The 21,109-nt window shown below is 59.6% G+C and overlaps 1 protein-coding gene across 1 annotated transcript in view; it reads right to left on the bottom strand.

Moving 5' to 3' along the window:
• Nucleotides 1-20,882, bottom strand: part of DUSP8 (dual specificity phosphatase 8) — a 28,811-nt gene extending 7,929 nt beyond the window's left edge. The window contains exons 1-2 of the mRNA XM_059825964.1: nucleotides 20,648-20,882; nucleotides 13,903-14,041 (exon numbers count right to left, since the gene is read on the bottom strand). Coding sequence (XP_059681947.1) covers nucleotides 13,903-14,041; nucleotides 20,648-20,878 — 370 coding nt within the window. The 5' untranslated portion in view covers nucleotides 20,879-20,882. The remainder of the gene's footprint in view (nucleotides 1-13,902; nucleotides 14,042-20,647) is intronic.
• Between the last annotated feature and the right edge of the window lie 227 nt (nucleotides 20,883-21,109).

Genomic DNA, 21,109 nt, shown 5'->3' with positions numbered 1-21,109 from the left:
GCAGCAACTTAGTGCCAGGAGAGTGCAACAACCTCATTTCTTCCCCCATCCCAGGCTTCACTCACAGGATGCTGATCCTCCCTTTCACCTCTGGCTCTGCCCTGCAGAGACCCCTCCGGGCCAGCCCCCAGCGCTGCTCTGCATGGCCCCGGTGGCAAACAGGAGGGGGAAAAAAACCCACAACTTCTCCCCCATCCCCATCTTTGCCAGGCCCTCCCCTCTGCACTTTTTCCAGCTGAACACCTATGACAACTTCCCAGTGAAAGTGGATTTGTCAGGAGAACAGACGCCGCAGAGGGCAGGCAGCCAGCCCGGGAATCCTTCCTGAGCCCATCCATCAGCCAGTAGCATCTTTGAATAAGACCCTGTGGTAGGTACCAGCACTGCTGCAACTGTTGGGGAGCCCTGCGACTTTTCCCCTTGAGCAGCAAATTGCACAGTGAGGAGCCCCTTTGTCAGTCTGTCTTTACACCAGCGGCTGTGTAAGACCATGAGACGGCTGTAACCAAAACAAACAAAAAGCCCCAGTGCTGGCCCTGCGCTGATGGGCATGGAAGGAGACCAGAAGTTGGAAGGAGAGAGGTGTTGGACTGCCGAACTGGGACCCTGCCACACCTGGGGACCCCTCCGCTGCCTTGTCTGTCACCTTCAGGTGGTCTCTGGGGACATCAAGCTCATGGTTGGGACACTGACAACATCTCAGGCATCACCCATCACCTGCAAGATGCCCCTGCTCCCCTCTCTGCCAAGGCAGGGTAGCAGTGGACACAGAAGGTGACAAAGTCCTGGCTAGGGACAGGGACGTGGTGTGGCATCATTTTCCTCCTGGCAGTAAGCCCCAGCTTTGGGGATTTACAATCCATTGAGCTGCACGGGACGTTTAGGGTAGATGCTGCTAGGGATAAAAGGGAGGTGCGGGGCACATTAAGCAGGGCTGTCCCAGATCCCTGCTGTTTCCTGCACCAAGGCCATCTTCCTAGGCTGGAGGCATGAAGGGGAGACAGGGCAACAACGGGGCTTGAAAACTCTCGCACGTCTCACTCTGATGGCTGCAGACTGCCCATTCATCTCCGGCCCCAGGGACTCACCTCCTTCAGAATCCCTTGAAACAACACAACAGCTCTGGCCTCGATGCTGCGCCCCCCTGACTGCAAGAAGCCATGAAAGGGCTGCCCAGGGCACCTGCCTCACCCCAAAACCACTCTTAGGGAGAGCCACATGCCTCTTGAACACCCCCAGCCCCATGAGTCTCCTAAATGCCCCCCCAGAGACACACCGAGCAGCAGGGACATGTCCTATTCGCCAGCCTCCCATGTGCATGGTGGAGCACATCCAACCCAAAGCCCCCACAGCAGAAAAACAGGGAAGAAGAAGTGACATGTCACCCCACCGTGCCATCAGTCTGTGGCAGCAAGGAGGAGGGGAAGAGGCACATCCGGAGCTGCAAACCCTCCCTGGGCCAGCAGCCACCGCACCCCACCTCCTCACCCCCAGCTCTCACACCAGAAGCTGGCAGGAGACCTACTGGGCCCTATTAAAGAGGTGGTTTATAGCCCACCCTCGTTGCTCCTACAATGAGTGTTAAAGAGCAGCAGCCGGAGCTGCTCAGAGACCGGTTCCCCGTGCAGGTGCTGGAGCTTTTGCAGCAGCCCGCGGCCCCACCAGTGGGTTTTGTGCCTGTGCTCTTGCTGGAGACCCTCTGTCCCCCTAAAGCTCCCGGCAGCCGAGGGGGCTGAGAGAAGCCGGGCTCTGCCCAGCTCTCATTAAAATGCCTGCGGTGGCTGAGAGCTGCTGCCAGGGCGGCACGTGGCGAGGGGCAGCGGGGCATGCAAGCGAGCACGTGCCTCGGCTGCTGCTGGAGCAGCCGCCACGCCAGCACGGCTCCCCCACTGCTGTGCCAGCTTGGTGGCCAGGGTGGTGCCTGGATGCCCCCTCCCCATCACCCCAGCCCCTTGGGGACACGCTGCTCCCAGTGCCCCGACACATTCGTCCCCAAGCATTAAACCACCTTGCTGAATTGAGGCATGGCAGATGATGATGAGACCTAGGGCGACCTGCAAAACCCCAGCCCTTGCCTGCATTGTGCTCAGTCTTGGCAGGGCGGTGAGCCCGAGCATCTCTGTGGCAGGTTGAATTGAAGGAAGGAAAGCAGAGGGGCCAGGCACACCGCATGTCAACCCCAAGAACCGCTGGGAAAATCCCTCTTTGCAAAACACCATCTCCCTGGCTCTTGTGCTGGGTGGGAGCCTGCTGGTGCCGGCAGCTAAGCCGCGCGGCGTGATGAAACACTGCTTATTGTCACCCTTACTCACTGCGCTCCGGGAAGCTCCAGGGCTTTGTCAGTGCTTCCCGCTGCCTGGGATGTTTCTGAGTTTTCCACCCTCGCTGCTCCCCTCTTGGCGCTGCAGCACCCTTTGCTTTTCCCCAGCCCTGCCAGCGATGCGCGATGCGGACAGCCCCTTGCTTGCACGCCCTTGCCCCCCGCCTGGGTGAAATCCTGGGTGCTCCACAGCCTGGCCAAATCTCCCTCTCCTGGCTGATGCTGTTTTACTTCCACCCATCTCAGTGCATTGGAGAGAGATGGCCGGTGCTCGCCTAGTCCCCTGTCCCCGCTGCGTCCCCCTGCCCAGCCCCTGTGCTCTCCCCCAGCCCAGGTTTCACCCTCCCTTCACTCGGCACCAAATTTCATCACCCCACTGCTGGCTCCTTTTTTTTTTTTTTTTCCCCAAGCAGTGGGGATGAGAAAGCCGATGAATCAGCCCTATTATGGATTCATGTGAATTCCCCGTTTCCCCATCGGTCACCCCAAACAGCCTCTGCCCATCTGCTGCTACATCACTCCACTGCCTCCCAACCCGCACCAGCCGCCCCGGCCTCGCAGCCTGGTCCCAGACCCCCCTCATGTTCTCCCAAACGAGCGGAAAACCTCCTTAAAAAAAAAGGAAAAGCGGCAAAAAGGAAGCCCTCCACCCACACAACCACGGACACGCTCCCCGAGCTGCTGGGCTTGATTTTCCTCGGGTGACTGTGCCTGCTTTGGACCAGCCTTACTCGTTCCAAGTAAAGAAAAATGTGTCATTTCCAGGAGTGACTTATTACCAATGACACCATCACTGGGTTATGTGCTTCATGCCACAAAAACCTGTCAAGCACTTTTAGCAGGCTCCCATTTTAAGTGGTGATGGAAGGGGAAGTTTTTTGCTTCAACCCTTCGGTAATATAGGTCATTCCAGGCTCGGCGTATTTTTAAGCTGCTCCGGTTACTGTCCCCTTCCTCCGCTCACCCTTCACCCCGGCACTGGGGGGTGGAAACACAGCAAGCCCCCTCTCTGAAAGAGATCCCCCCCCCCCGAAGATGGGCAGGCAGCAACCGTGGAAGCGAAATGGCTCCGCCGGGCAGCTGCCTGGGGGCGGGCAGCAGCGCAGAGCCCCGGCAACCCGCTGCTCCCTCCCCGCCGCGCACCCCCTCCTTTGCCCGGGGCGCGGAGAGCCGCAGCCTCGGTGACCCCCTCCGAGCCGGCGGCAGAGCCTGCCCCGGCTCCCGCAGCCTTCCTCCTGCCCTCCTCCTCCTCCTCCTCCTCCTCTCCCTCCGCGCCCAGCTTGCCTGCATGGCGGAGGCTTCAGCGCACCCCGGAGCGGTGTGTCCTCCCCCCCCGCCCCGCCCCGGCCAGGCGGCCTCACCGCAGCCGGTGGGAAAGCTGCCGAGCGCCGGGCCCGCTGCAGATGCCCCTGCCCGCTGCAGGCAGCGCCTCACCTGCCTGGAGGAGCTGCCCTCTCCGTGCGGCTCCTCTCCCGCCGGGCCGGGCTAGCAGCCCCCGGGGCTAGCCGCCCCCGGGACTAGCCGCCGGGCCGGGCTAGCAGCCCCCGGGGCTAGCAGCCCCCAGGCCGGGCTAGCAGCCCCCGGGGCTAGCAGCGCCCGGGACTAGCCGCCGGGCCGGGCTAGCAGCCCCCGGGGCTAGCAGCCCCCAGGCCGGGCTAGCAGCCCCCGGGACTAGCAGCGCCCGGGACTAGCCGCCGGGCCGGGCTAGCAGCCCCCGGGGCTAGCAGCCCCCGGGACTAGCAGCCCCCGGGCCGGACTAGCAGCCCCCGGGGCTAGCCGCCCCCGGGGCTAGCAGCCCCCGGGCCGGGCTAGCAGCCCCCGGGACTAGCCGCCGGGCCGGGCTAGCAGCCCCCGGGCCGGGCTAGCCGTCCCCGGGACTAGCCGCCCCCGGGACTAGCCGCCGGGCCGGGCTAGCAGCCCCCGGGACTAGCAGCCCCCGGGCCGGGCTAGCAGCCCCCGGGACTAGCAGCCCCCGGGCCGGGCTAGCAGCCCCCGGGACTAGCAGCCCCCGGGCCGGGCTAGCAGCCCCCGGGACTAGCAGCCCCCGGGCCGGGCTAGCAGCCCCCGGGACTAGCAGCCCCCGGGCCGGGCTAGCAGCCCCCGGGACTAGCCGCCCCCGGGACTAGCCGCCCCCGGGACTAGCCGCCCCCGGGACCAGCCGCCGCCCGGTGATGGCTCCCGCTCCGCGGACTCGCCGCTCGCCTCCGTCTCCCCGCTCGCCTCCTGCCCGCCGCTCTTTGTACCGCCAGCCATCGCCCTCCGCTCGGTACGGGCGATCGCCGTCCCCCCGGGGCAAAAGCAGAGCTCGGAGCCATCCCCCTCTTCCCCCTCCATCCCCGCGGGAAGGAAAGGAGCCAGCCGGTTGACCAACCTCTCATGTCTCTGCTTTCCTTCATCCTCCGCACCCTTATTTTCAGCTTCATCTGCCCCTCGCGCATGTCTGGCCAGAACTGGTCCTCGGAGGGAGCGATCATTACATCCACGGGCATCCAGGCAGCCGGGCTGCGGCTGGGGGGGCACCTCTCGCCTTAGCAAAGCAACAGCTGGAGGGCAAAGCAAAGGCTAAAAAAGCCCCCCGAGCCCCCCCACCCCGCGGCAGAGCCTCCCCCGGCTCCAGCCTTCAGGCTGCAAAAATAAAAAACCTCCAAAAAATTAATAAAAATATTAAAAAAAAGCGAGCGGGGTAGGGGGGCTCGGCGTAGTCCCCTTGCCTCGGCCGCCCTCCTCCTCCTCCTCCTCCTCCTCCTCCTCCTCCTCCTCGCCTCCCGCTCCAGCCGGAATGAGCTCAGCCCGTGAGCAGCAGCCCTGCTGATCCATCCGCCGGCGCGCTCATTGCGCGCTCACTGCGCGCTCATAGCTAACGGGTCAGGCATGCGACCGCATTCCTTACTCAGCACACAGACACGCAGGAGAACGCCGGGCCTGACAGATGCTTCGCTCGCTGCTTAAAGGCGCAACCGCGATTTTCTCGCCTGCCCAAAAGCTTCCCCGCAGCGGGAGACGGATGGCTGCACCATGCCGGATCGGGCCCCGCGGAGTTAGTTTGGGGACAGGGACTTGGGGAGGGGGGGAAGCTAATGCCCACACCTCATTTCAACACCAGCCAGGGCGGCGTGTGATCAAAACCTTCGTGCTGAAGGGGGGGACGCGGCACCGTTCTCCATCCCTGCTGTCCCCCATCCAGTGATGGGCACCCCATGGCTGCACCCCATCCTGCCCTCTCCGCACAGCTGCTCCTGACAGGACCGGCGTGCATCCCTGGGGGATGTTTAACTCTGAACCCCAATGCCACGACCTCCGTTTCCCAAAGGGGAAACTGAGGCACAAAAGATTGAATAACTTTTCCGGGGTTCTCTGCTGCAGGGCAGAGCTGGGGACCAGACAACAGGTCCCTAAGCACCAGTTCATCCTTCCTCTTGATGTCCCCACCAAGAGCATCACCCAGGAGGGATGCTCATCCTGGCATCCTTGCAAACAGCTGGAGGCGAACAGGCCCCAACAGCTGGCGGGGAAAGGGGCTGGCGCTGGGCTGCTCGCACCTGCGCACAGCCGCGTCGGACGGAGTTATCTGCCTGGTCCCAATGGACAAGGACCATGGTCTGGAGGAGATGCGCCCTCCGCCAAAGCTTTCTCACGTGCAAAAATCCAGCAAGAGGGGATACGTAGGAAGGGGCTTTCCCGGTCCCGCTGGGGTCTATCCATCAGCGGTGGCTTCTGAAGCAGGTTGGGGCTTGATGCATTTTTCTTTCTTGTATTTGTTCTGGGGGAAAGAATTACTTGTCCCCCCCTTCCCACCCACGGGACTCCTTAATACGTCTCCACACAGCTCTTTACGAGTTTATTGGTCTGAGCCCAGACCTCCAGAAAATCATTCAGGATTATAGCAAGCGGAGGAGCGAGGGGGGGCATGCATTGTGCCTTTGAAAATCTGAAGCTTTACGGGCTGAAAAACCCCAGGCTGAGCCATATGTGAGTGACTTCAGTGTTTTTCCTTTGAATGACATCACATGAGATGAGGTCATTGGCATTAACTAAGTGCTCTCCCCTCCCCCCCCACCCCGAGCGGAGCCAGCCTCCTAACGAGCCTTGTTGTTGTAACAAATATGGTTTGATTATTATCAGATGTGGGTCAGAGGTTGGATAAAATTCAAAGCGTGCTCCAACTAGGCTGGAAGAGAGAGGAGCAGCCTTCCCCCAAGAGCCACGCTCGGGAAGTGGCTCCCCCAGCAGCTCCCCAGGGGGTCCCTGGTCCCCCACATTTGCCTTCTCTGTCCCTACCAGGGAGGCCGCGTGATGCTGGTGGCCAGTGCCAACGGCTCCCAGCAATGGAGATGCCTCCATCTCCCACGGCCGCTGCGCCAGCGGTGCTCTACCCGTGCTGGTGGGCGATTCGGCTGCGACCTGCTCTGTCGGCTGCGCCGGGGGCTCTGCTGGGGTGGAAACCATCACCGGGTCGTGCAGGGGCAGCGGCCAGGCGGCCGCTCCGTGCCAGCCAAGGGGGATGCTGCAGGAAGCACATGGTGAATTAGGGGGTGCGATCATCAATCTGTCCCCGACCTGTCCACAAACATGAATTTGCCTTCCCTCACCGTTCTCTGGTTGCCTGACTCCCTCAGGCTTGTGAGAGCCCTCGGCACAAATTATTTTGGTACTGGCAGGTTCCTTCGGGATGCCTTTGGACCTAGTTTTCGGCTCAGAGCTGCAGCTGGGGAGCTGGGCACCACCAAGCAGTCCCTGATGGAGGAGGCTCACTGGCGTCCTGTGTCCTTCTGATCCTCAGCAAAAGACAAGCAGGCAATCGCCTTCCTCCATCGGTGTGAGGTCCAGCGTGAGGAGACGCTACCCGCAGCCACCAGTCCCCAGGCAGCGTCCTCCTCCCCGTCTCCTTCACCGCTCCGCCAGGCCCAGGGTAGGGGTTGGGAGCGGGTGCTGGGGCAGGGGGCCGCTGGCAAGCAGAGCGATGAAAGGCGACGTCCGTAGCACAGAGACACATCCCGCGTGTCGCCCGCCGCCCCTCAGCCCCTTTCCCCAGGTGCTCCTCCTTGGCCAGGCTGTCACCCATCCTGCCTCCAGCCCCTATTTAGGAGACAGAGGCGCATCAACCCGGGGAGCGACGCCCAGCCTCGCCAGCCCCGCTTCGCTCTCATCGCCACAGCGCTCACCAGCAAAAAAACCTGTTGCAACGGGTCAGAGAGACTCATGCAACCCCGCCTGCAAGAGCAGGGAGCAGGAAGCCCCTGTTCAGCACCTACATACCCATCGCGACGGTACCTATAGCCTGGCACAAGCCCAGCGGGGCAGCGGCCAGCAGTTCCTCTCTCCACCCAGCGCCGGGGACCGTATAATAATTGCCAGTGCCGACCTTCCGCAAGAATGTGGCACGGGCCCGGGGAAAGGGGGAGGCAGATGAGGGGAGGCAGGTTTCTCAAAAGGAAGGAAACCATAACCGGGCAGCGGCTCCTGCCCATCGGGATCTCTTACTGGGGAAGTTGCCTTCCTCCCGTCGGCTTTCCAGAAACGAGAAACAAAATTACAGAGCGGTTTTGTAAGTCTTGGCAACCGGAGGGCTGCTCTTCCGTAAGCCCCTTCTCCTCCGTCCCTCTCTGCCTTCGGCCCTTTCGCTCGCCTTTTCTGGGTCCGATGGTTAAAAACGCGGCCGGAGGGGGAGGGGAAGCTCCTCGGAGTAATTATAGAATCGGGAAAACAAGTTGTCTGACGACAGCGTTGCTAAACAGGGAGGTTTAGAGCATAGGTCTGGAATACAATCAGCTCGCACATACGTGACCTGGCTTAACCCCTCCCAGGGATGCAGTCGCCGGTCCCGCTGGGACCGAAACCCTCCCAGGCATATCCCAGTCGTGGCAGAGGGCGGGATGGGGGTACCTCACCCCGCTACCATGCCTCGGGCTGCGGAGAGTGGGAGCAGTCCCTAGGGCCACCGCCGGGCTGGGTGGCCGGGGTTGGATGCCAGCACCCACTGGATGGAGGCTGGAGGGCGAGAAAACACGGTCCTGCCCTGGCCAAAGTAGTCCCAGATGGCTTTGCCGCAGGAAAGAAAGCAAATCCTCCAGTGCCAGGGACCCAGGGATGTTTTGTGCGAGGGGCAGGGAGGTTTGGAGAGTTACCTAAATCTCCAGGGCTGGAAAAATCACAAACCTTTGGCGTTACTATCTGAAGTCCAACTTCAAGTGGCTAAAGCTGGTGCTACAATTTTTAAAAAAGTGCCTCTCCCATTAGGCTGGCAACAGGGCGCTACCTCCATCCCTCCGGACAGTCAAAAGAAAAGCATCACCGCAGGTAATCCCCCTGCGCCCCACCACCAACGGCCTGGGAAAAGCCGGGCGTAACCCCCTCAATGGCACTTCTTACCCTTCTTCCCTTCCCAAGCATCACGCGGGCAGTTTGCAGATGAAGAACCAGGATCCCCATTCACATTCTTTGCAAAGCTGGTTCTTCGAAACTCCCAAATCTGGGAGAAGTAAGAGATTGAGAGTCCCACGTGAGCACTCTTTCCCATCTCATCCCACCCCTTCACCCTCCTTATTCATACCCACACTCTGCTGCTTTCGGTTCATCGCAGCACGCTATGGGATGGAGACGTCCATGGGTGGGCAGAGGTGCTTGCGGGAGGTTCAGAGGCAATAATTAGACTTTAGAAGAGAAACTTGTGGGTACACCTGATGGATTCACGCCAGTAAGTCCGCAAGTGCTGTTAGACCTTGCAGTCCGAGGGTACCTGAAACAGCCCTAACGCTTGACCTACACATGCATCTTCAGGCCCACGTACCGTGCAGAGGCTCTGCCGGAGTCAGAGGACAAAGTCCCCCAGCTAGCGCATCCCGCATGTCCTGCACCCCCGGGAGACGCAGTCACGTAGCAAAGTCGCCAGATGAAATCGTGACACAGTGAGCGATGAGGAAGGTGACCATCAAACAACCAGCTGCAGTGGGGTCCTGCTTCTGCGTGACGACCAAAGTGTGGGTGTTCAGGGTATTTTCCTTCTTAGGTTTTCGATTTTTTTTTTTCTTACGTTGGGTTTGTAAAGACGCCCCGATCCTGGTTCTAGATCCTGCTAAGCTTTTAGCTTCAGCGTCAGCCATGACAAGTTTTCCAGATTCATTTGTATTTTTGCTGCCTTTCGGATGCACACGCCGTCTCCAGCTCCCGGGACTCTGACTAAAAGCAAGCACCCTCTGCTCTGCCCTGCCTGGGCACTGCTTTTGCACCTGCCTAGCTCGGCTTTTCTCATTCATCTTCTCTTTTCCTCTAAACCAGCCCCAGCCTGACGTATTTCAAGAGGAGCCGGCAGCAAGGGCGATGTGATGCTGGCACGTGGCTTCACACCAACACGACACGTAAAAGCATCACGGTGTTTTCAGCTAAGGATGCGCAAAGTCACACTCAGCTGGCCTGATGTTTAACCTCCTTTTAGGACTGTCCCTATGCAGCAAACAAAAAAAAAAGTACTTTTTCTTTTTTTTCTTATTAAAATCATCTGTCCCTGAGTCCTTGTTCCCAAAATAATTCCAGCCAGTGCTGAACCCACTCCCGCCTGGGCACCTCAAGTCAGCTCCTGCAATGGAAATCCCCTTTCCTTTTTCACTACTTCATTTTGCCCGCTCTGAAGTCACCTGCCTTTAGTAGAGTCCCCCAAAATCCCCCAAATCTCAGCCCGCTCCGAACCACCGTCGCCGCGCAATACCAACACTCCCCGGCCGCGCAGGCTGGTCGCGGCACCGCCGGGCTGGAGGGGACCTGGGTCACGGCCAGCGCTGCCGAGGCCAGCCCGCTCGCCGAGGAGGAGGATGGCGAGCGGAGGGCTGGGAGGGATTTCTCACTGATGATATTGTTACATTCTTTCCGAATCCTGGGAGTAAACAGATGCTCCAAATTTAGAAGGAACAGGACTGGAAAATTTAAACATTCCTTGAAGAATTGGTACAAAGGGGGGGGGGGGGCTGAAGATGATCTCACACGCGCTCCCGAGCCAGATGAAAAGCTCATGACTCGAGTTCAGAAAGCAAGCGAGGGGCCTGTTTCAGGTCGGAGCGCGATATCGCAACGATAAAGCTCCCCCGGCGCATGAAACCGCAATGAAAAGAGCCTCTGCCGTGCAAGGGGGGGTCCCAACAGCGGCCCGGGGTTGCGGGGACCACCGCTGCTGGCCACCCCGGTTTCCTCTCCGGCTGGCATACGGCTTCGGGCGCAGGAGAGAGGAGCCTGGCGCTCGCCCCACGGACCAGGAGTGGTCCCAAGGAGCAGGATGGGTGCCTGAGCATCATCTGGACGAGCATCCCAAGCCCTCGGCTATCGCTTTTAGCCGCTGAATGAGAGCAAAGAAAGATTTCCCCCCGCTCCGCTGCAGCTGGAAAAAGGGAGAGGAGCTGGTGAAGCTCAGCACCCAGGAGCTCAGCGCTACGCTACGGCTCTGGCCCGGCTCCAATACAAGAGCTGGCACGCGGGAGCCATCAGGGAGCGATGGAGCCAGACCGCTGCTGCTGCTTCATAAACAGATAATGGCTGTTATTAAAAACCAAGCGGGAGTTTGCAAAGGGGAAGAAGAAGGGGGGAAAAAAAAAAGCAAAGTGAAAAAAAAAAAAAAAAGGAAAAGCAAAAAAAAAAAAGGCAAAAAATAGCCAAAAAAAGCACAAAAAAGCGAGCATTTGTGCTGAAGTAAACAAAGGTTAAAGAACAGTCAGGCTCCTGCAGGAATAGCAGAGCTGGGCTGGGAGGGAGGGAGGGGGCATTACGTAATGCAGGAAAAATGTTGGCTCCATTCAGTTTTCCACCACTTCATGTGATGTCAGGAAAACCATATAAATCAACAGGCTTTCTGCTCCCACGGATGGAGGGCAGCAAGCAGCACTATTTATACTTACACAATTAAAAAAAAAAAAGGGAAAAAAGAAGAGAAGCCGATGATTTCCAAGACTGGGAATAATTGACTCAGATTCCTCCTTCCCAGCCCGCTGGAATTACTGCTTCTGGGCTGTTAACCCTTGAGGGGTCCCCACCACCGCTCTTGGCACCCCCAGCTCCCCTGTCCTTGCCCATCAGCCTCCAGCAGCTGCTTCAAGGGGCTGAAGGACGATGGGTTGGAGGTGAGCAAGAATGGCCAAGTACGGCATTTGCGTGAGATGGGGACACTGAGGCATGGGCGCGCGTCACCGCTGGAGAAACATCTGCTGGGGCTGAGGAGAGCTGGGGAGCACGGAGGGGCTCGGGAGGTTTTGGGGCTGTGTAGGGCTGGCACACAGGCTTGGGGACCCTCAGGATGGGGTTTCCTGGGGTGCTGGCACCCACTTAGGGACAGGCTGAGATTTCAGGGCGTGACCCTGAGATTTTGGCAGCCCTTGCTGGCCCGACTCCCACCTGGGGTCACAAGCCACCTCCAGAGAGGACCCAAGCACCTCTTTTGGGACACGGGATGGGTTGGGGAAGGACGAGGTGCCTGAGCCCAGAGCAGACAGACCGAGGGGTTAAACCCCCCCAGGGCAAGGGGTCAGAATCAGGCCCGGCCCTCACATGCCCCCTCAGACCTCCCAAGAGCTGCCTCTAGAACAACCCGGCTGCTGCCCACAGCGCAGGCAGGAGGAAGCTGCGCGTGTCGGCAAGCTTGCCCAGCCTCCCCCGGACGCTCTCCGCAGCCGCTTCCAGTCACGATTTCCATGTAAAATGCCGCCGCCATGACCCAGTGTTCTACATTTCGGTTCCCGTTTTTTCCACCCACTGGCGGCCCGCATTCCCCATCAGGCTGCGGCCCCGCAGCGCTTTTAATTCGGGAGGTTTAAACTTTCCTTGGCATCTAGCACAGCCGCACCCCTGCTTGGGGGTCTGGGCTCCTGCAGCCCAGGGAGATGGAAATGGCTGCCCTGAAGATGGGGGATGCGTGCGCTCAAGCGGGGTGCAGGTTTGCTCATGGGGGGCTCAGCGGCAGCGATGCTGATGGCCATGGGGCTGATGGGGCATGCCGCACGTGCGGCTGGAGTGTACCGATACTACGGGGGTCCCCCAAGGGAGAGAGAAGGCTCCAGGGCGTTCAGGGCCACCTCACCCAGCCCTCTCCCCGCTCCAGGAGGACTCGGGGTGGGAGGTTTGCAGCCAGCCCACAGCGCTGCCCCTCGCCCGGCCCTGGGAAAGCGGCGGCGGGTTGGGGGGTGCCAGGGTCACACCACGAAGGCTGTTTCCTGACCCGTCCCGGTGACTAAGCAGGTTCCTTCCCAGATGCGACCGAATCCGCCTTCTCCTTCTCCCTCTCCGTGCGCCAAGCCGTGCCCTTGTTTATGCCGCGACGACCTTGGAGCCGCCGGCGTGGCCGCTGGGGCGGGCCAGGGGCTGCCGTAGCAAGCTCACAGCGGCATCCTCCAGCACTGGCCTCAGCAGAGCTCCTGCAACCCGGACCACACTAATTAGCTTTAACGTGATTTTGTGGAGTCTCTGCTTGCTTTTGAAACCCTCGAACTGGGGGGTTTATTCCTGCTATTTCTCTGCTCTGTTCTCCCCATCACAACTCAGCTGCTCTGATTCAACAGCGCTTACCCATGCCGTGCACGAGCAACGTTCCCTGAATGCCACTTGCTTGTGCCACCTTCCCCATCACAACTACTCCTTCCCAGGGTTTGTCATGCCGCTGGGTTTGCGGGGACGGCCGCTCCCTCCATCCCTGCAATGCCCCGGGAACACAGACGTCAGTACCCTCCATCTCAGCCCCAAAGCAGGACCCAGTCGCCGCAGGACGAGGACGGGTTCGGGGAATGGGGATGGTCCCCATTTCTGCGCTTTCGGCACTATCTAGGAGCCTGGCTGAGCTCAGCGGGATCGAGGGGCTGCCTGGGGCAGCGCCTGCCCACCCCTCGGCAGGCAGAAAGCTCGGAGGTGGGCAGCCAGCCAGGCAGACACCCGGCCGTCCCAGCCATGGGGAATTAAAAGCAGCTTTAACTCTCCCTTAGGCAGTTCACTGCCTCTTTCTCCTCCTCTCTGCTGCATCGGAGCGTTTCATTCATCGGTCGCCTGCCTCCCATTTCGCTCTGCAGAATGGTTGTAATTAGGGCAGCGTGTGCCTCCTCCTGCCTGCACGCTCGTGCCCGGAGAGCATCTCCAGCAGACCCTGACTCATCCAGAGATGACCCTCTGCCCCTGCCCTCCTTCCCCTTCCCAGCATATCCATGGATTTCTTGTCCTGCCTCCCCTTTAACAGCAGCGAGAGTGAGCAGAGCGCCCGAACCGGGTCCGGCCCTTGGCACGTTCACCAGGGATGAAGCAGCGCCAGGATGGGGGAACGAAAGCAGCTTTTGGGTGACCGCATCTGTGACACCACGACCCCGCTGTACCCTCCCCTCCCCTTCACGCTGGCTGGCAGGCGCAGTGGTGGGGAGCTGGACGGTGTGAGGAATGAATGCACTGGGGGACCATGCAATGCCAGCGTGGGTCGAGCCTCCGCGGTCCGTGTGCGGGGCTGCCCTCCAACGCCACAGCCACCGGTGGCCGGGAAAGTGGGTGCAGATGGACACATGTGGCCACAGCTCCGTAACTCCAGACTAAGGGCACGAGCACCAAGGGAAGCAGTAACCCAGGGCTCCTACCTGTGAGGATGGAGACACTGTGGAAACAGCTGTCCAGTTTGCCCAGGAGGATGGAAAGGAAGCTGTCGGCAGCCAAGCCGGTTACGTCCCGTGTGCTCTGGTCGTAGACCACCACATCCTGGTGCTCCTCCGCCTCCACCTGCATGTGAAGGGCAAAAACCGGGCGTCAGAAAAATAGGCTGAGCGCTGAGGATGCTGCTGCCCACACCACCATGGGAAGCAAAGCTGAATTTAGCGGTCACACGAGCAGGAGACCCTAGCTCCACGCTGTCCTCACGAGCTAGTTTCGCTCACCAAATGAAGGGTCCTGCCACGCTGGGACTCTGCTCCACAGCTACGAGCGAGTACGTCGGCACAGATGCCCGTCAGAGCAGCCCCACCAACTGTGAGCACTTCTGAGCATCCTACCCAAAATAGGGTGACTCCTCCCCATCGCCCACCCTCAGCTTGCCATTACTTAACCGCATCCCAGAAGTCGCCGCGACTTCTTCCACCACCTCCTCCCCACCCAACCTTTGCCCTCGGATACTCCTCTGCAGCCTGGCTGGTGTCATGGGGATTTGGGGGTGGTTCTGCGGGCAGGGACACCTCCAGCACAGCCCCTGTGCGGTGGCTGGAGCAAGCGGGGCTGGAGTCACGGCTTTTCAGGGCTCAGCCTGGAAACACCATGCCCAGCACAGTAACACCTCTGTAGGCACCACCCTTCTGGAAGCTCAACCCAAACCTCCTGCGGATCACCCCTGAGGGCTGAAGGAGAGGGAGAATCTCTTCTTTATCTTGGTGGATGTTCAGGGGGATGGCTCTTTCTTCCTTTCATAATGTGTGGCGGGGCTTGCACGCTGCAGAGATGTGCTGGGGAGAGGGAAAGGAGCTCCTGGGCTGCTCTCACGTGACTTTACAAACGGCACCCAGCCCTGCTGCCGCTGCAGGGTCTGCGGGGCGGGTGAGATGGTGGGGTACCCCACAGGCAGGCAGCTGTCTGCAGGCAGGAGTCCCCCCACGCCTGCTGATGGCTGGATTGCAGCGAGAGTGCTCAAGGCGCAGCCGGCTGTTCCCACACCTGCCTGAAGGTCCGTGCATTAAAAGAAGATAAAAATCCTCACAGAGGCATGGCTTAGCGCATCTGCTGAATAGCCGGGTGGATGGCATACGCCTGCCTCCTTCGGCTTGTGTTGGAGCCGCCCATCGCCCACCCGCTGCCCGGCTCTCTCCAAAATCTCTTTAGGAGACCACTTGAACTAGGAACCACACATGGACACCCGCCTCCTTTTGCTGTCTCACTGCCATGCCCTATCTTACCACTGGAGCAGATTCGCTCGGGGTTGCTGTCCATATTAATGCTGCTTTCACACCCTGCTGCAGGTGCTTCCCTGCTCGGCAACGTGAGCGCCATCCAAATAAAACTGCAGGGTGCACTGATTTCGCTGAGCTCATCATGTCTCCTCGCCGCAGCGGAAGGACGGCCCCGCACCAACAGAAATCCCCGCCGGGGCACCGCGCGCCGCTCTGCAATAGGAAGCGGGGAGCTCAAGGAGTCGCCTGTCCCCGGCCCAGCACCAGGCACTGGAGAGCAAAACTGGCCCCGCAGGTCAGCGGGATGATGGGAGGGATGAAAAGGCAGCAGCAGGATGAGAGGAAAGAGAAAAGGACGTGGGAGTTTTAAAATAAGACACTGAAAAATGACCGAAACCACCTGGGGGTAAACCAGCTGAGGATCTACCCCAGCATCTCTTCCTCAGCCATCCCTGAAGCAGGACTTTCGCGGGAGGCTATCCCAAGCACAGCTGGAGGGAAACAGGGTGGCTGCCAAGCCAGCTCGGAGCCGGGAGCCCGCCAGTCCTTAGCAGGGCCGCTATTCCTTCAAGCCCTGCTAGCAAGCCCTTAGCACATCCCGAAAACCCAGTCCCCAGCCTGAAGCCCCACACCAGCGAAAGCATCTCCCCTAAAAGCACGGTGAGGTGGGGACCAAGCTGCGGTGAGGCAGGGGCTCGTCCCGGCTGTGCAGTCCCGGCCAGGGTGGCTGCAGGGGAGATATCAGCTCTGGCCAAGCAGAATTATCCCACAATAGGATTTAGTGTTCCCTCCGCACGGGGAGGCCTTGTTTGGGCCATTACTGCAGGGTTGCTGAGCGACGGCAGAGATGTGCGACACGGTTTACATCTTATTAAAGTTATAAGGTTTCACTCAATGTAAATGCCAAACAAGCGCTGGCCTTGCATGGCCCGCCTGCAGAAAATAAACACCCCGCTTGCTGGGGCGAGGATGCCTGCAGGATGGTCCTCAGGAGCCCTCGTGGAGCACACAAGGAACCCGCACCGGCATCCCAGCTCCTCTCCACAAAGGGAAATGAGAGGGAGATGTTCAATCAGGTCTGTGGGTCTCCCGTTAATCCCGCACACTCCTGATACGCAGGGGAAGGCACAGCCCCCTCTCTGGCCTTAAACGTACGGCAGTTAAAAGCTAAGCGGGGCAGAGGAGGAGGGTAAAGCTGAAAAGATGCTCAGGGCCAGATTCCTGCCTCTGCCAGGGGCTGGCACAGGGCAGGGGCACGGCTGACAACAGAGGAGTCACAGAACCCCAGAATCACTATGGTTGGAAAAGACCTGTAAGATCATCAAGTCAAACCATTAACCCAACCCTACCATGCCCACTAAACCACATCCCGCAGTGCCACGTCCACACGTTCCTTCAACACCTCCAGTGATGGTGACTCCACCACCTCCCTGGGCAGCCTCTTCCAGTGTCTCACCACTCTCTCAGTAAAGATATTTTTCCTAATATCCAGCCTAAACCTCCCCTGGAGCAACTTGAGGCCATTTCCTCTCGTTCTATCACTAGTCACTTGGGAGAGTCCCTCCGAGGAGCAGCACCTCCATGGTGGGAGCTCTCCCATGGGGGTTGCCCATCACCCCAAGCCTGCTGAAGTAACCAAACCCCCAGGCATCACCCTCCAGACAGCGTCCCCAAATCCAGCCAGCAAGGGACAGTGGGGCCAAGGCACAGCAAGTCTTCTGGCCCCAAGTAGATGTTGAGCGGGGCTTGCAAACCCGTGCGCGCCTTTGAAAAGCTGCTGGCCCACCCCAGCGCTGGAGGTGCCCCAGGGCACGTCCCCAGGGACAGACCTCCTCCCTGCCTGCATCTCGGCTCGGCGGGATGGCCAGCCCGGAGCAGGGACTACCCAGCCAACAGCTCCAACCAAACCCCAGCTGAGACCATCCTTCGCGCCAAGCCCAGAGCTCCCCATCACCCTCCCCAGCTCTGGCTGGAGGTAACTCCCTTATGGATGTTTGGTCCCTGGCACTGGGTGGTTCAAGGCAGTCCGGGTCCCTGCTCCGCCCCTCCCCGGCTGCCAAGCAGGGATGATGATGCTTTACAGGTGATCCCAGCTAAGATAAGAGTGAGCTATTCTTATTATCCCAATTACTACCGACGTCTCAGTCACATATTGTTTCAAAACACAGTGAATCACCCCACTGAAATAACAGGGCTTCCATCAACACAAGGAGCAGCCGAGCACGCGGCTCAAAAATAAGCCCCGGCTTTCCCTCAAGCAAAACAGCTGCTTGCAGAGCCATGCTCCTAATGCAAATAAATAAATATTCCCATCGCCTGAAGAGACCCTTGCCATGCCTCAAACCGCAGCTATAGCTGCTCTGGAGATAGCTACATTTCAGGAAGCGAGAAGAGGTCGAGAGGTGGAAAGACTTTCCAGGGGGATCTTGAAGAAATGAAATTTTCAACATTTCCCTCAAGAAATGCTAGTAAAAACCCCAAGCAGGAATTCCCCATAGCCTCTGCCCCCGAAACTGCACCAAGGACCTGAATTACTCCAGTTGTTATTGGAATTTATTATTGGGAGAATTTATTATTGTTAGTATTGGGAGAAGAGTTCAAAAACAAAACCAGAGCAGTACATTGGTACCATTTTTTGTGCAGAGGGAGACTATTGCTAATTGGGAGAGGAATTGCTGCTGCAGTTTCCCAGCCGGGCACCACGGGAAGATGCACGTGCCCTGCGGGACACGGCGCATAATGGGGCTCGGGGAGCAGTGGCTTAGCTATGCCCACAATCATAAGACATATTTCATTGAAAAAACCAAAGGGATTTTTACTTTCCCCATTTCTTCTTTACCAGCAAATGGTCCTTTCCTTTCCTCGTAGCAAAACAGCCAGGAGCTGCTGTCATCCCACAGCATCGCTCCAAACCGCAGCATCCAGAAGCACTGTTAATGGTACCCTTCCTTAACAGCGGTACGGAAAAGAGGGGTGCAAGCACTGGGAAAAGCAAATTAGACAAATGCTGTCATCCCCCCTGCCTGCGCGCACGTGGGAGGAGCGGAGGGGAGAGCCGGGCGGCGTTGCCCAAAAGCTTTGCTCTGTATCGGCCCCTGCGTCCTTCCCCAGAAGGCCATCGCCGCCCGGTGCATCGCTGAGCCGGGATGCGCAGGTCGAGCTCTCTTGGCACTGGGCAGGCGAGGAGGAGCGGGACGAGGTGGGGGCTCAGGGCTGCCCTTTCCCTGCCTGGGTAGCCCCACGTCGCTGCCGGCCGCCTTTGTCTCGGCCGGCCGGGAGCAGGAAACGGGAGGAGGGCGGGAGGCCCGTCAGGAGGAATAATGGTGCCGGACAATTGCGCCACTGATGTCACCCTTCCTGCCATCTGCTCCCAACAGCCAGCCGTGCCCCCCGTTCCCCCCCGCTTCGCCCCACCGCCTTCCCCAGCCCCGGTGTGGGGAGCCAGGGGCAGAGCAGGGCTGGGGAGGGGGTTGGCCAGCGATGGCAGGTGGAGGCAGGGAAATGATATGGGGGTAACGGAGGTCTAAACCAGCTTTTAGCATCTCTCTCTGAGGGTCTGTGCACCTCAAGGCAGCAGACCGTTATTGATTTCTGGGGGTCCCAAAATATGTCCGCAACCCAAATAGCTGAAATCAGAGGTGTGGGGGAAAGGAGAAAGGGGGAGAGGAGAGTTCATCACCCCAAAATACAAACTTGCAGGTGTGTGCACGAAAAGGCTTGGACACCCTGAGCCACAACCACCACCCCTACTTTATGCCAGATGAGGATACGGCTGCGATCCCCCCGGTTCCCCTCCTCCAGCTTCCCAGGGCAAGTGGCTTAACCTCACAAGGGTACTCTGAAGCTTAATTAATTCCCAGGCTGCGTGCGCTGGGAAAGCCAGCGCGCAAGCAGCGAGCGTGGCAGGGGCTGCGCAGAGCGGCAGCGGGGGCACGCTGCCTCCTGCCCACGGGTGCGCCGGGAGAGACTTCAGCCATACCGAAAAGAAAAGAGAAGAAAAGAAAAGAGAAGAAAAAGAAAAGGAAAAAGCCATGAATTAAAGACGGTGGCAATGCCTCTCCTCCACCCCCCTAGCATCCCTGGTTATAATCACGTCCCCAGCTGGTACCTGGACCATTACGGAACGATCCAGGAGCAGGGAGGAGGCGACTGCTCCTTCTATGGGGACAGAGCAGGGACCACCAGGACAGCCCAGCTGATCCCTTTGGGAGTCACTGCTCCTCTGCGGCTGCAGAGCTGCAGGTTTGCAGCCGGACGGCATCAGCTGACGTTAACTCTTCCATGCATCCCCCTTCCCCATCATCCTCCTCTTCTTCCTCCCCCTTGCGCATCGCTTTTGCTGCTGCTGCTCCACGTGACAGCGGCCACTGCAGAGGTGACCCTCGCCGGGAGGAGGGCGGCCACACCGCTCTCCTCCTAGCTTGTGAAAACCTGATTATTCTGCTTTATTCTCCCGGGGATTTAAGAGCAGCTAAAGCCGTTCAGGAATCAGTCTCTGCAATCCCCTCCAAATCGCCCAGTCCAGAGCATCACCGCAGCAGATTGGCGTGAGGCTGGCCCCCCCGCGCTACGAGTCCCCTTGATCCCGGCGGGGTGATGTCACCGGCAGCCAATGCGGACAGCGGTGGCTTCGCGGGGTGGCGGGGGGGGGACACGCTGCAGATGGCTCCAGCTGGGCCCAGCATTTGATTAATCGCCTGAATTACCCTCGCTTTGCCATAAAATCACAAGGCGGGAGGGGGGGAACGGTAAAAGCGAGCCGGCGGGAGGGCGGGCTGCAATGGCAAACCACCCTCCGGCTCATCCCGCAACCCAGTGCCCACCGGCAGCATCTTGGCAGAGGGCAGGATCCGGCCTACGGCACCGCGGGGGCACCCGGCGCTGTTCTGGCCGGGGCTCCAGCCCAGCTCCGTGGCTCAGAGCCACTTCTATTATTTAACCAGGAGCGATAGAGAGAGGAGCCTGGGAGAGATAATATGCCATGACACCGGATAAGAGCTTCTGGCGTCACAGGGGAGGAGGATTACATGTCCCTGAATGGAGTTAGAGATGACAGAGGGGAGGGGAAGAGTTTTTAGCAGGGGATTAAGCTTACAGCTCCAGGAAGGCTTTGGGGGGTTGTTTGCTGGTGTAGGACAAGTCCTAAGGCTGATATACCTGTTAGACTCGCCCGGGGAGGGCTCCTGGAGCAGGGTGCCACGTCACTGGGGTGGGGGCAACGAACAGGTCCCCGAGGACAGCCCTGTGGTTGCATGAGCTCACGCTCCAGCTCTCCAAAGGGTGCCAGAGAGATGCCAGCAGATACTGGGGTCAAGGGATGGAGGAGGAGGATGCACACACCAGGCATAGACCAGCCCTTAGGCCGGTCTACATCCCACCCTCACCCTGCCCCTTTCTGCTGGGGAAGAGGGCGCGAGGATCCACCAGGAAAGGTGAGGGCCAGATCCCCTACCTTCATCTTAGAGGCGGGCTGGATGAGCTCCGTGATGGAGACCTTGTCCTGCTGGAGCCTCCTCTTGACAAGCTTGGAGCAGCAGATGTTGACGGAGCTGAGGACGTGCCAGGAGTTGTACTCCACGAAGGAGCGGCTGTCGATGACCAGGGTGCCCTCTGCTCCGTTCCTCAGGAGGCTGGCCAGCTTCTTCGGGTCCATCACCTTGCGTGGGAGCCTGTCCCCAGCCATAACGGGCCCGTCCCCTCTATGGCGAGTGGGGGGCAAGGGGCGGAAGGGCAGGGCAGGGACGCCAGCACCCGTCTCCCCAAGGGGAATGAGCCGGGGGGTAAGGGGTGAGCAGGGGAGCACCCGTCCTGGTCTCCTCACACTGCTAACACCCAGGATGCCAACTCATTGTGCTGAACCTGGAAAGAGAGGAAAGGAGAAGACAACCAGTCAGCTGGGCAGGACACAACACTC

Source organism: Gavia stellata, chromosome 17 (genome assembly GCF_030936135.1).
Source record: "Gavia stellata isolate bGavSte3 chromosome 17, bGavSte3.hap2, whole genome shotgun sequence".
Taxonomy (NCBI): Eukaryota; Metazoa; Chordata; class Aves; order Gaviiformes; family Gaviidae; genus Gavia; species Gavia stellata.
The sequence above is the reverse complement of the archived record's forward strand: the minus strand, read 5'-3'. Positions and strand labels throughout refer to the sequence as shown.